The sequence below is a fragment of the Agelaius phoeniceus genome, chromosome 4 (genome assembly GCF_051311805.1).
Source record: "Agelaius phoeniceus isolate bAgePho1 chromosome 4, bAgePho1.hap1, whole genome shotgun sequence".
Classification (NCBI taxonomy): domain Eukaryota; kingdom Metazoa; phylum Chordata; class Aves; order Passeriformes; family Icteridae; genus Agelaius; species Agelaius phoeniceus.
Genome location: NC_135268.1, coordinates 42,628,244 through 42,642,427, shown reverse-complemented (window position 1 = coordinate 42,642,427; position 14,184 = coordinate 42,628,244). Strand labels below are relative to the sequence as shown.

The 14,184-nt window shown below is 38.2% G+C and overlaps 1 protein-coding gene across 1 annotated transcript in view; it reads right to left on the bottom strand.

Annotated features, from left to right (window-relative positions):
• Window positions 1-14,184, bottom strand: part of SNX25 (sorting nexin 25) — an 82,938-nt gene that overhangs the window by 32,718 nt on the left and 36,036 nt on the right. Inside the window, exons 6-7 of the mRNA XM_054632769.2 lie at window positions 10,461-10,531; window positions 36-226 (exon numbers count right to left, since the gene is read on the bottom strand). Of these exons, the coding sequence (XP_054488744.2) occupies window positions 36-226; window positions 10,461-10,531 (262 nt within the window). The remainder of the gene's footprint in view (window positions 1-35; window positions 227-10,460; window positions 10,532-14,184) is intronic.

The window sequence follows — 14,184 nt, the reverse complement described above, 5'->3', positions numbered from 1 at the left end:
CACTTAGAAGGACCTTCAGACAATGCCATTTATACCTTCTGACTTGGAGGGCCATCACCTTCATCAGAAATGCCATCTTCCTGCTGATCATAAGCAGGGCCTCCCAGGAGCCTTATTCTCTTCTCACATTGCTTCTTTGCCACTGTCAGCTGATTAATATACCTCTTCACATTGCGAGCCCTTAGGAGGTCAGCTTTCATTGCTGCAGTTTCTTTTCCTTTTGAATCTAAGAATAAAGCAAATCAGAGAGAGTATTTTACAACAGGAAAACATCCTTGTACCATTGCTTCTGTGAAAAGCAAATCAGAGGCAGTATTTTACGACATGAAAATATTGTAGCACTGCTTCTGTGACCTGTCTGATCAAAGCATCTGTCATCCATGAATCAGCTACGCTCATCAGTACAGATACTGGCAAGTTTGCATTTGAAACAGAATGATGATTTTGAAACATTCTGCAATGATAACTCAAGGGTTTACACAAAAAAAGTTGAGGAAAAAAATCCTTATTCAAATGCATAGCAAAACCCAACCCCCCCAGCTCTTTTTATAGTTTGTTGGAGGACTCAGCCCAAGATCTCTATACAGGATGTACATTTATCAGATGGCATTAAGGAAATTACCTACAGCCATGGCAAATGATAACACATGGAGCTGATGGCCAGTATACCTCACTGAACATAGCATTGACTGCCTGGAGTCACGAGGGACTGAGCTCTCTTCCCCCCAGCCCAGCAGGACACACATCTTATTCCCACACATCTTATTTGCAAACCCAAACCTCTTGTGCCTGATGTGAACAGCGTATCATACAATATCTCCTCCAGACAACTGACCAAAGTTCACTCTAAATGGTCAGATGACTAAGAAAAAAATCTTATAATGCCACATCAATACTGCACAGTACTGTTAAAAAGTAAAGTAATGTGAAGATGACAGTCAGCTGAATAAGACTTAGTTATAGCCAGTGCAATGGTTGTGCATTCTACATTCCATCCCCTTCAGCTAATTACCAGGGTTTAAAAAAAAGAGCAGCAGATAAAGCAGATATAGAACCTTATTGTGCAGAAATCATGTTTAATATCTGCAGGATGCAACTGATTTACATTTATACACTGGGGTTTTTTTCCTCTTGCTCAATGATAACATTCATGCTTTTTTGGGCTGGGGCTATTATTCAGTAGCAAAGTACTTGGCTTTTACTTGGCTCTGGATTATCTGACTGCTCAGGGATAAATAGTAAGGATCTATTCTACTATGTTTTCAAACCATTAAATGCTAGCAAAATCATGTAGATAAAAACAGCATTTGATTTTCACATGAGTTGCTGTTAATAAACAACTACATAGTTAGGTTTGTGACTGCAAACACAGCAAAAAGGAAGTCTCTCAGAAATTATTTTAAATCCCTATTTTAAGCAAGTTTCTAATACATTATGGCAACTTCTCCTTTTATAACTGTTTTTATCCTTATATTTCCAACTTAAAGCCACATCTAAGTATTGGATGCAACTCTAAGTTGTCTTTTGCATACTGAAGGACAACTCAAGGTACATGGAGCTCCCTGAAGTTCTACACATAACTGAGTCCAGATATTCTCCCATTATCTTTGCTCATATCTTTAATCTCACTTGATTTCCTTTATGTATTTATGTTGGTAGGGATGGTACCTGATACAAATACTCTTAGTATTTTAATGGATGAGTATCATTTGCATCTGAGCTGCCATATAATAGTGAACTCAAGAAACTAAAGAGATGATACTCACTGAAGCAAATGATAAAATTACCAAAAAAAAAAAGCCATCTGTTTTCCTGGCATGTTATCTCCACAGGGAAGTCAACAGAGCATTTAATTTAGTGTTTCAGTTCCCTAAACAGAAGTACCAGTATTAATGAGAGAAAAGGAAAGGAAAAGACCTTAAGGACAGAACAATGCTCTCCCCCAAATCAAAACATTTACAGCTATTACAAATACAGGAACAGAACTTTAAAGTTTAAGATTAAACCCCAACCTTCTCCTTGCTGCAGTTGACTCTAAGATGATTTTTACAAGTTATCAATTCTTTCAATAGTTTAAATGCTTAGGGCTCATAATGCATACTTGAAAATCCACAAACAGTACAATGCAATGATCATTCAGCCTTCTTAAAACAAAAGTACCCTTCTTGATGGGAGCAAGGCATTCTTGAAGGGTTTTCAAAGTATGCATGTCTACTTCACTTGAAATCTTATCATCCTGCGACTGCAGCAGGCCCCCAGGAGAGATTAATGAGCCCACCATTTCCAGTGATTATTTCCTGTCTTAACAGAGACCCTTCAAAAACATTTACCTCAGCTCTTCATATCCAAAAGGAGCCGCTCCAGGCAAGCATCACTCAGGGCAGTTCCAAAGCTGACGCTGCCAGCCTGTTTCTGCTCCATGGATAAACAGGACTAGGCACTGTGAAAGGGCCAGTGACATCCTTCACACATAAACAAGAGGCTGCTGAAAAGCAGAGCAGCACACAATGGGGCTGATGTGCTACAGGGCAGGAAAGACAGCATGGAACTGGCGAATAACACTTCCCTCTTCCAAATGATGAAAGATAAGCTAGCAAATCAGGAGAAGCATTTTCAGCTCAGCTGGATCACTGGTTTTCTCCAAACCTTAAAGTGTTTTGAGATTTTAGAGATTTTCAGACCTAAACTGCTCTGCTTTTGTCCTATTAAGCACTACCAAAACAATATTTTAAGTTATAAAGACTTCTCTTTTGAATATATTCTTGTCTGATTCCATAATCACCAAAATACCGAGACAGAATTAAGAGTGATTTTCCCCATTTCTGAGCATCAGGAAGGAGGATGTTCCTTACATTCAGGTATCACTGCATAAACCAAATAAAACCAGAAAGGCACAAAAGGAAAGGCTTGCATGTATTCATACACCCTCCAGCAAGCTTCAATAAATAGAAAAGAAGTAGATTTCTGCTACTAAGAGACTGTTTCACCACAATGCAAGGAGGAAAAAAGCATCCTTTGAGTAATATTTTTTTAAAGAGTAACAACTTTGCACTTTGGGTATTTCTCTAAAAAAATATTATTAAAAACAAACAAAAATCACTCCTTATCAGCAAGACAAGAAAGATGCTACTTTAGGATTTCCTGCCCACAAGCTGCATACACTTTACCAACAGCAACTGAGCAGAGCCTCCATCTTCAAAGGAGCAAAGTGTCTTTTACTAACTTCCTCCAAAATAATTCTCATTATCTGGGGAAATTTTGACAGGACATGCACTGCCATGGAGGAATTTCAAATCCCAGAAGGGTCCTGTGCACCTCTCCCAAAGGCAACCCAAAGCAATTAGTACCAAAAGCTGAATTTCAAACTCTGCTTATCAATCCACCGTTGTAGACAATTCAATTCGCACCAAACAACATTAAAATATAAATAGTTGAAATGAGCTCAAACTTACCAAGCAATCAAAGCTATGCTACCTGTGCAAATTGTCTTATTCTATGCATTTTAGCACATCTGCAGTAATTTCTGACAAAGCTTCCACACTGTCTTCTAAATCACTCCTAACTATCTTGACTTCAGCTAAGCTAGAAGTATATCCCCAGAAGCATATCCTAATCCACCAATACAATTTCTGCAAAGTGATTTCTCATACCTAATTTTCTCTCCTCTTCTTTTTTTCCACCTATGGTGGCTTTGCTACTTGAGGAGGTTTATATCTATTAAATAGATCAAACTGAAGTACATATTCACATCATCTATTTTTAAGTCAGAATATGGGGCCTTCCAAATTGTCATGCCACAGAATGTCACACAACCTTTATTATCCTTAAGCACACTGGAGGATAAACAAAAACAATGCAAATTTGCTTAAAGCAGAAACTTAACTGTATGTTAGACATGCATGACCTCTTAGTAGTACCAGCAGAAGGCAGAGATTTCTCATTTTACCTACAAAGTTATATATGGCAAAAGCATGAATAAAACTGAAAACACAAGTTCTTGTTCCTTTATAGTTTCAGTAACTACAGCTCCATGACACCTGGCAGCACATGCAACAGCACTGATCAGCCCTACCTGTCACTGCAGGAGCAACACACATACTTCCCATCACAAGGTTTTTTGCAAGATTTTTTCCAAGAGCCAGGTTAAGCACATACAGGGCCTCCTAAATGCCATGCTTAGTATTTAAGTTGTGAAGATCAATTTAATATTTTTGTGTGAGCAGTAACTGGAACCTTATATATAACTTACAAGTCTTTATAGACCTCCTCCAATCTTAGAAACCTTGAATTACAAGTTTAAAAGCCTACATAGGCCTGGAAAAGCATTTGTTCAATTCTGTGAGAGCAGGATGACCTTTAAGAATAGCAGACACTGTTCTTCTACTGCCCAAGGTCAAGGAAAGGACCTTAGGCAGCTCTCCTCTGGTCTGACAAAAGACTGAGAAAAAGAAGTGTTAAATCCCAACCACTTCCACTGACAGGTCTGGGAAAAGGGGCTTACAGGAGACCATGGACAAGTCAGGCTCTGATCATTAGCAGTGTGTCATACAACACAGCCTCCCACTCACAGCCACAGCTGAGAAAAATACAAACTCCAGCAGCAGTAAGGCAAAGCTGAGCCTGGGAGTCAGGATGTACCATACAGTAAAATAAAATCCACCACAGAGAGCCTCTGTCTGCAGGTCCTTGCAACCCCTTTGGTCACATCTATCTGACCAGTCAGCCTCTTCCCTCCCTCTTCCACTGCACAGCATCCCCAACTGAGAGATGCATTACCATCACTAGCAGACACAAAGGATCTCAGGAACAGATAGAAAAACTTCCCCTACAAAGCTGACTTGCAAATCACAAATAAAAGCAAATAAACGTACCACAGACTCTGTAGCCTTTACCCTCATGCACATGGATTCCCTGCACACTTACTGCTTGAGCATGACGTGCAGGCACAATGTCAGCTCTTTAAGCCTTGCCAGAAAACTGTACAAAAATAATTGTGTGTGAATGTTTATTCCTGTGTGGAGGATGCAGGTCAGGGGGAGGAATCATAATAGAGTTTTGACATAATTAAGTTACATGGCATCTGTAATCTTCTGGAACCAGTACCCATTTTACTTCACTTTATATTATCATCTTGACAAAACCCACACACCACAACCCACATAACTAAGCTAGCCTACAGTCTTTTTTTTTTTTTTAAGTCCCTTTTTACAGCTGAACATTCAAGCCTCTTTGAGAACCACAGCACCTGAGAGGCCTGCCCAGAGCCAGGCCTGTTCCTGTGCCACTTGTCAGCTTTGCTTATAAAAGCAAATATCTAGACACACAGTGGGAAGGCTCAGCAGGAGAAATCTTCTGCTGCAAGGCAGCAGATTTCTCCACACAGAAATGGCTGCTTATTTGATCTGTCTCACAATCCCTCCTTGAAAACGAGCAGTTTTCTCAACAGGGATGCCCTGGGGTTGATTACACTGCAGTGTCTGAAAAACAGCCCCATCCAGTCACATCCAAGGGTGGTTTCCATTCATACTGTAAAGTCATGTGTAAGGTGGAGGGCATAGAAAATTAAAAGGCAAATCAAACAAATCCCTTTACAAAAAAATCCTTTACAAAGAAATCTGTTGAGAGACCGGCTGTGTTGCCCTAAGACAAGGTACGTGAATTTTGGGGGTTTGTTTTAAAAAGCAGTTAGTAAAAGAACCTTGCTAAAATTCTGGTAGGATCCTGTAATACAATATCAGTATGAGAAGAAACAAAAATGTGTCTGTTAAAATTAGCACCAGTGTATTTAAGCAGCTTCCTATTCATGTTACAGCAAATATCAAGTTATTATAACAATTTACTTTTGTCGCTATTTCCCATTTGGTGTTTTCGATACCTTTTCTTTACAAAAATTTAAGATTCTTGCTATTCTAGAAACTTGCATATCATCTGTCATTCATGCTATAATGCCTAATCCAGGCATTTGTCCTCTTACAAACTGCTTTAATAGATCAAAATGCAGTAAACATTTTCAGATAAGCATTTAGAGTCCTTCAAAATCTTCAGCAGATAAGATAGGTTTTGTAAAATAAATAAAAGCAAACCAACAAACAACTGAAATACTTAAAATTTAGTTTCAGTTTTAATTAGTTCAGTATTTAGAATTAATCTGAATCAAAAGGTAAGATGAGGAGAGCTGTTTATAATTAAAGGTGTAGAAGCATGTGACTCTTTGAACCATAGCACATGTGACTGTAGAGAGAGGTACCATCTGAAAATACCAACAGGAAGAAAAACCAAACAAATTAAACAAACAAAGAAAAACAACAACAAAACTGCCCCAAAACCAAGCTGCCTCCTACAGTCACTGCTTGAGTGATGATGACCATTTTGGAAGAAGATACACAGGAAGACACTGTTGGAAAAGTGAAGATGTACACACCAGATTCTGCCCTTTTGTGCCAGTGTAAATGAGGGAAGTGCAGTGTCAGAATGCATGGAAACAGCTTCTATTTACAGTGGCCTGCACTGCTCCAAAATAAACTATCTACCCCTCTAGAAACGATAATGCTGTGTTATGTTTCTTATTCAACTTGTGCAACAGCCAAAAGCAATTCTCCTGGCCACAGAAATTCTATCATCCACTACAGCTGGCATCAGACTGCAAACTTCTCACATTACTTTGTGTCCCAACATTTTAGACCTTTGACTCTCTCAGGGAGCCAAATGCAAAACTTACTGCTTAACATGAATCAGATGCTTCTGTACATTTTTGTTTGCTCTCTTATGCTCACATACCAGCAGATTCAAGTGATAGAAATCTGATAAGGAATAAATCCTACAACACGCCATTGTTTAACTACAGAGGGCTTAATAAAATCATGTGTAGAAGTACTTTAAAATACTCTCTGATTTTATTAGTGTCCTAACAGCTAAATATTTTGCCAATAGGTGGCACCAGCACTAGTTAAAAAGTGTAAAGAACCCTGTCCTTACTGAGCAACAAGCCTTCCTCTCCCACCTTACTGGGCACCAACATTAAATGCATACTTTGGCATCACCAAATAAAACAGTAAAAAGGTCAGGTAACTGTAGCCCCTATGAGAAGTCAGTCTGAAATCTGGTCCTCAGGCTATTCATCCTTTAATAATAGACACCTAATCTTTTTGGAAAAAAATAAGTATTTTTGGTCAGTTTTAGAGACTTAATTATGTCTCCTTACCCAATAGTAAAAAGCCCACAGTCCTGCTCAGGAATACTGATTGCTAGTCATGTGGCTGTACAACACTTCTTTTGCTAAAAGTATAAATTGTGGTTAAGCACTCACTACTGCAGAGTTTTGGACACTCTGCTACACTAACTGCTCCTCAGGTTTTTGCTTATTCCTTCTTCCATTGAAAACACTGCCTCAGGGAGCTCCCATATTTCCAAATGATGGAGGCTGAGACCACTCTTGTGTGGAACCCCAGCTGAGTACTGCATCCAGTTTTGGGGACCTCAGCACATGAAAGACAGAGGAGGGCCATGAAGACCATCAGAGGGATGGAACACCTCTCCCAAGAAGAAAGGTTGAGAGAGCTGGGATTGTTCAGCCCAGAGATGAGAAGGCTTTGGGGACACCCAACTGCAGCCCTTCAGTACTTAAAAGAGGCCTGTAAGAAAGATGGGGACAGACTTTTTAGCAGGGCCTGTTGCAACAGGACAAAGGGGCAATGGTTTTACACCACAAGTGGGACAATTTGGATTACATAAAAGGAGTGTCTTTTACAATGAGGATGTCAAAACACTGGAACAGGCTCCCTAGAGAAGTGGTCCCATCCCTGGAAACATTCAAGGTGAGGTGGATGGGACTCTGAGCAGTCCAGTTGAAGATGAACCTGCTCATTGCACAGGGGCTGGAGTAGAGGATTTTGAAAGGCCCTTTCCAACCCAAACCACTCTATGATTCTACATCCACATAAGTACTATCTACACTTGCTCTACTCTTACACTTTGAGAGCAGAATGCTGGCCAGCCAGAGCTCAGCTGCTCTAGTTCAACACTCAGAAAGAAGCAGTTACATTTTCAGGACCCAACTTTGCCACAGGAAAAAGGAAGTGGCTGTCAGTAAGACTCTCTCTTGCCAGGTTGGGGTCAAAGCTAAGAGATGCCCTTGACACAAAAGGCAAGAGCTCATTTAGCAGCAAAGAAGGAACTGTCTTATTCATCCAGCTGCCATGCTCACACATCACTGCAGGTGTGCACCACATGCTGGGGGAGAAGGTTAAAAAGAGAAAGAATGAGATTGTGCAGACACACTTTGATTTTGCATAAAGCTTACATTTAGTTATTCACCATTAAATCCAGGGGTAGCATTACGCTGTAGCATCCAGAAAAGGAAACATCAAAACGTGATGCTAAGTAACATGGCAGTCTGTTGTACAAGATTTCAACAATCTTTATGTTAGCAGTGAGCTGTGCTGGGTTTTCTTGTTGGGTTTCATTTATTTTAAGAAGGGTATCACATTTTTTCCTTTTGTTTTTAAAATTCAGGAACATATTATATTAATTACCACATGAGGTAAAATGCCTCTACCTCCTTTAGGAAAAACATGGCACAAAACAGTCTTCAGAACTAGATTTTACCCCTCTACAATTTTGATATTCCTCTTAAGAATTTATTGTGCATACACAGAGCCTGGAAAATTTTGGTAGATGAAAACCTGAGCAGAATACCTGAAATTAAAAATCTACCCTAAATTTGTGTGAACTATAAAAAGACTGTATTGGCATGCCTTTGTTGGGAACACTGTTTCATATGTGTCAAGCAAAGGAAAAAAAAAAAAATAACCTTTTCCAGACAATGTGCATGACCATTGGCTATTTAATAAACAAAAGGGTTAGCCCCAATAGCTAACAGAGCCAGCAGTGGTCATCAACCCTTAAATTATGTATAACATTACCATAGGAATAAACCAAAAATAAAAGTCCATATCATAATAAAAAAAGTCAATGCATCACCTAGTGAAATTTGTTAGGTTGTTGGTTTTTTTTAGTACAGGTAGAAATCAAGAGCCCATAAAAATGCAGAATCAACTTTACCACATACCACCAACTCTATATTTTTGTATCTGTTCTGCAGCAACAGACAATTGTAGCTTCAAAAAAAAAAATCTTCTATTCATGATTTAGAACAGTAGATATTTAAACAGATAAAGTCAAGTGAGATAGAGGAGAATTAATTAATAAATAATTCATTGTAGGAACATGAACTGTATCAAAATATTTCCCAAATCAATTATTGTCTCAAAAAGACCAATGGTAGCACAAATGGAAATACAGGCTTAGCAAGATTTGATTTTTCATAATGCTCTCAAAGTTAAATTCCCAATTCTCATTTTATTACTTTATGAAACAGACTTTCCATTCAATTATCTTTTATCTGAAAAATATTAATAACTTTCTATAATGTACACTTGAATAAAAACCAATGCCTACTTTTCCTTTTATCTTGGTTTAATACAAGCAGGATAGCCTACTGGAATGCACATTTAGCTCTATTTTAGAGAGTAAACAAAAAGTATAATTGGTATTGACAACGTTATACTTTCCAAAACTTGAGCATGGACCTCAAACTCTTCAGATTGCCAAAAACTTCCCCACCCCACAGCATGTTCATTTTCTGTTTCTGCATTTTTCACTACACTTGAATATACTTTTTAAAGTTTTCCTTTCTGATATAAGGAACTAGAAAAGGATTTTTTTTAACCTAGAGAGAGATTCAGATCACATGAGAACCTAAAATCTTTTGTATTTATTTACAAAGAAATTAATTTTACTATGTGTTGTCTTTTTATTATGCATTGATACAAGTATACCTCCCTAAGCAATGAGATTTAGTCAGTAATTTTGCCATTAAGATCATCTCCTGATGATATACCTCAGTTTTTACATATTTTGAGAGCCATAAAAAGTAGTATATGTAATAAATACAAGTACAACTATAATATGCACTGCTTTTAAAAAGGCAGCCATTGCCAAATCATTGCAGAAAATGAAGAGGACTCTTTATTGCAACTCAAAAACATAATATATTAAAAAATCAAAATAACTGACAAATTATGCTGTATCATTCCTTCTTCAGTGTTTTGAAAAGAAGACAGACAGATTTTGAGGAACAGATTGTATGAACAAGAACGTGGAATATGATTCTCAGCATATGAATTTGTAATGTCAGAATTCCCAGTTGCAGCAAGTTCTGAAAATAAATGTATCATAATATGACCTTTCTCATGATCCATCAGCTTAGATGAAGACAGGGTAGGGGGGATAATCATACCATGTGAGCTTCTGGAAGATTCAGACAAATGAAACAGAACCAAAATACTAAAGGCATAGCATTCCTAAAATCTGTCTAAAAAACCCACACACACTGATTGCATATGTATGGCAGGAGTTCAAACAGCTTTTCAAAATGAAAACAACAGATGTTGGAATCTTACCTTTCTGTCTCTTCACTTGGGGAATATTGCTGATTGTGGTTGCCTGAACTATTTCCACTACAATTTGATACCTAATTTTAAAAACAGTAGGGAGTAGGGGTGAAGAGAGGGAGGAGAAGAAAAAAAACACGGTATTAAATTTTTACAATGTGTTCTTCATACAGCACGCTTAAGAATTAATAAAAATCAAAATACTTCTACTTCCTCCTCACATAGAAACAGAATAATCTCACAGTACACCTGAAACCTAAGGAGCAGTGTGTACATGGAGCAGGGAAAACACATTATCTTGAAAATGAGACATTCAACTAGCAATAACACTGCACTCTTCTCTCAACTGATGGCATTGCACAGACAGGTAATATTCACAACACTATATTAAGTCACAATATAAAGTCACACTCTAAACATTAAATATAAGTTTTCATAGGAAACCAGGATGGTAGCTCAGTTTAAAAGAAAAGAGCCATCTGTAAGGTTCTTCCAGCCAATCCACTCAAAATGGAGCATATATAAATCTATAGAAGAAACAAATTACGCTAAAATATGTAAAACCTCAAAGTATTACACTCCAGGAATAATTAAAACATGTTTATCACCTAAAGCTACACTAAACAATAGCAGACAGTTAATGCAGCTAGCAAACTGAATTTTAAGTGAAACTGATTTTGCAACTAACAAATACCCTGCACTCAGCAAAGAAAATGACTGTCATTTAAGTCTCATAAATGTCAAAGTCCAGGTCATAACACTCCAATTCCTTTCAATGCACTTACTTTGGTAGCAATTGATACTGGTAAGAAAGCAAGTATTCCAGTGAATTTGCTATCTATCAGGTTATCTCTTAGATGAAAGCTGAAGCCTCCTGGAAAGGCTGCTATTTCTGTGATGACTTATTCTCCATTTAAGAAAGAACATGTGATCCTTAAAACCTATTTCCCTTTCTTCATGTCAACTTTTTTCACCTACATCACTCAATTCCTTCCATTTCTCTTGCCTCCTAAAATTCTTTTAGGATTTTGCTTGTCTCTGGCTCTTTGTATACACAGTTTTATACACACAGCATACACTCACAACTACATTTCCAGATTTTTTTCTGCAGCAGATTCTTCAGTTATCAAATTGAAACCTGAAAATCTGTTTGAAAACCTGTAATTTTTGTAACACTACTTCCTTCTGCCATTACTGTATTTTGATTGTTTCCACCCACCAGCAGAGTTCTTGCCCAGTCCATCAGAGGAAGAACAGCCCCATAGTAAGGGTGGTGCTGTGGGGCATAGGAAGTCCCACAGTTAATTCCCCACTCAGACAAAGACTTCCCAAATTATTCAGAGCAACTAAGTTAGACTTTTGATGCATTGATTATGTGATCTGTAAATGCACTGCAATGACACTCATTCACCTCACTCGGGTGTTGCAGGCTAACTGTGAAATAATGAATTTATCAAACAAAGTACAGACAACCAACTGCACATGAAAGGTAGTTCCTACTTATCTTGCCATTTTTTTCCTTCTAGATTCCCTCCCATTTGTTCACTTTCACAGTTTCATGTGTTTTTATTACCAATACTTGGCATCTCTTGTTTCATGTTCTTTGTGTTACTTTAATATGGGAGATGCTTGGAGTTACATGCCCAAAGATGCTATTTAGTCTGTTCCTCCCAAGCACTGGGCTCCTGCTGCAACTACTCAGAGGGAGTGCTGTACAACACTGCACCAGACACACCCCCTTGCTACACTGCCAGGCCATGACCCTTTTCTCCCTGTTCCAAATATTCCAGCTAATAGATATTCTGTGGTGCTGGTGATTAAACATCTAAGGACATTTTAAATGTGATGTATTAATTTAATTTTGAAGAAGTGACTGTACTTGATAAACTGGACCCTTCATGGCTTTACATCTTTTTTACTTCCTTCTTCCCTATTCTCTGTCCTATTTATGCACTTCTCTCATTTCTTAGGTAAAAGATGATACAGAGCCAGTAGTAATGGTCTTTCTTACAGTGAACTGTGTTGTGACTTTTTGCTGCTGTAACGATAAATATCAGAATAAATACAATGCTGAACCTGAGAGCAGAATTAAACCTATCCACCAGCTTATTTCCTTACTATTTGTTCTCAACTATGTTTTTAACCCAGCAGGTCTTTTATCTTTAGTCTTCTCCTGACAGAGAAGGTACATGTTTCACATCTGATCTGTAAGAACTCATCTTTTCTTCCTTATTTGTAGCAGAATTCTAATTAATCCATGTTAACCTCAGTTTGAGGGGAAATGAAGGTAAAATTTCACTATTTCTTTTTGAAAGGCAGGGACAACACTCTTTGTGACAACTTGGTAATACAGGTATAAAAGTCTGCTCCCTTCATGACAAACATCAAAGAAATGAAACATTAGAAAAGTGAGTTTGAAGGACATCAGTGTATAACCACACAATGGTCCCTTCTGTGAAAGCTTTGCTGGTTTGTTTTTCTCACCCCATTCCCCCCAGCAAATTCAACGTTTCAGATGGTAAAGGTACGATAGGAAAACAAACAAACCCAAAATAGCTCCCCAGAAATCAGCAAATTCCTTTTTATGAAAATATCAGCTCCCCTGATTTCCCTACAAAAATTAAAGGAATATTTCCACAAAAACAATCGTTATGTCCCAAGAGATTAAGTGACTAAATGTTAGAGATTCACTATAGATACAAACAAACTATGAATCCTAAAGTTCTCCAAAATTAATATTAAGTAGTTACTGCACCATTCAAAGGCATTCAAAAAGTAAAATCCATAAAAGCAATGCAGAAAATCAATACAATATTTCTTCTTAAGGTAGTGCTTCTAAGCTAGGAGAGAAACAAGACTTAGAAAATCCTAACACCATTATTATCCTTTCAGGGAGAGCTATTTGTACAGCAGAGAGCTTTACACTTGCTTACAAGGAGACCCACATAGCCTCCCCCTCTATTTTCTGACTTCCTGGGTGAGAGCAACACACACCTGTCACCCACAGGTTTCCACTGAACCAGCCAGGGGTTTTCTCTGGCTATACCCACCATGAATCTCTGGCTATAGCCACAAGGAAGCCCAGCAAAACTCTGTAATTGAAACTAGTCTGGAAGGATGCCTCAGCAGCCCTCCCTCCTGTGCTGTCACGTGCACACATCAAGGAGCACCCAGGAGCCCCTGCCTGCTAGGCTGTGCTCAGGCAGGAGTCTGAGGAAATGTTTATCAGTGTCCCACAGCCTCTTGAACTTGGCAAGGTATTTTATCTTTATTTTATTAAACAGATAATAATCAATCTGCAAAGATAAGCATGACAGGAATGTTTAATACAAAATAATGAGCTCCCAGCAACTGCAGTACCTTAAGATAAATTTCCCTCAAAGCTAAGCCTACCATGAAAATTGCTACTGCCTGTACATGTTCTTTACCAAGATGTTATGCGGCAACATTATAAGTAACAGGAGGGGGCTTAGACTTCATGAATGCCATGCACTGGCTTAGAACAGACACTGAAAAATTATTTCCAAATAAAACCAAGAGCAGGAATTCTTGATGAGCATAATTCCCAGAATAGCATCGAACTGGAAAACTCTGTTTAAGTAAAACATGCCAGTAATTTATTTGTTGTAAGAGAACAGGAAGCATTTGCCCCACTCCCTCACTCCAGCAGACGCTCACTGTGCTTCTCAGGGATAAGTGCACAAGAGCTTATTTGTTTCTTCCCATTTAACTC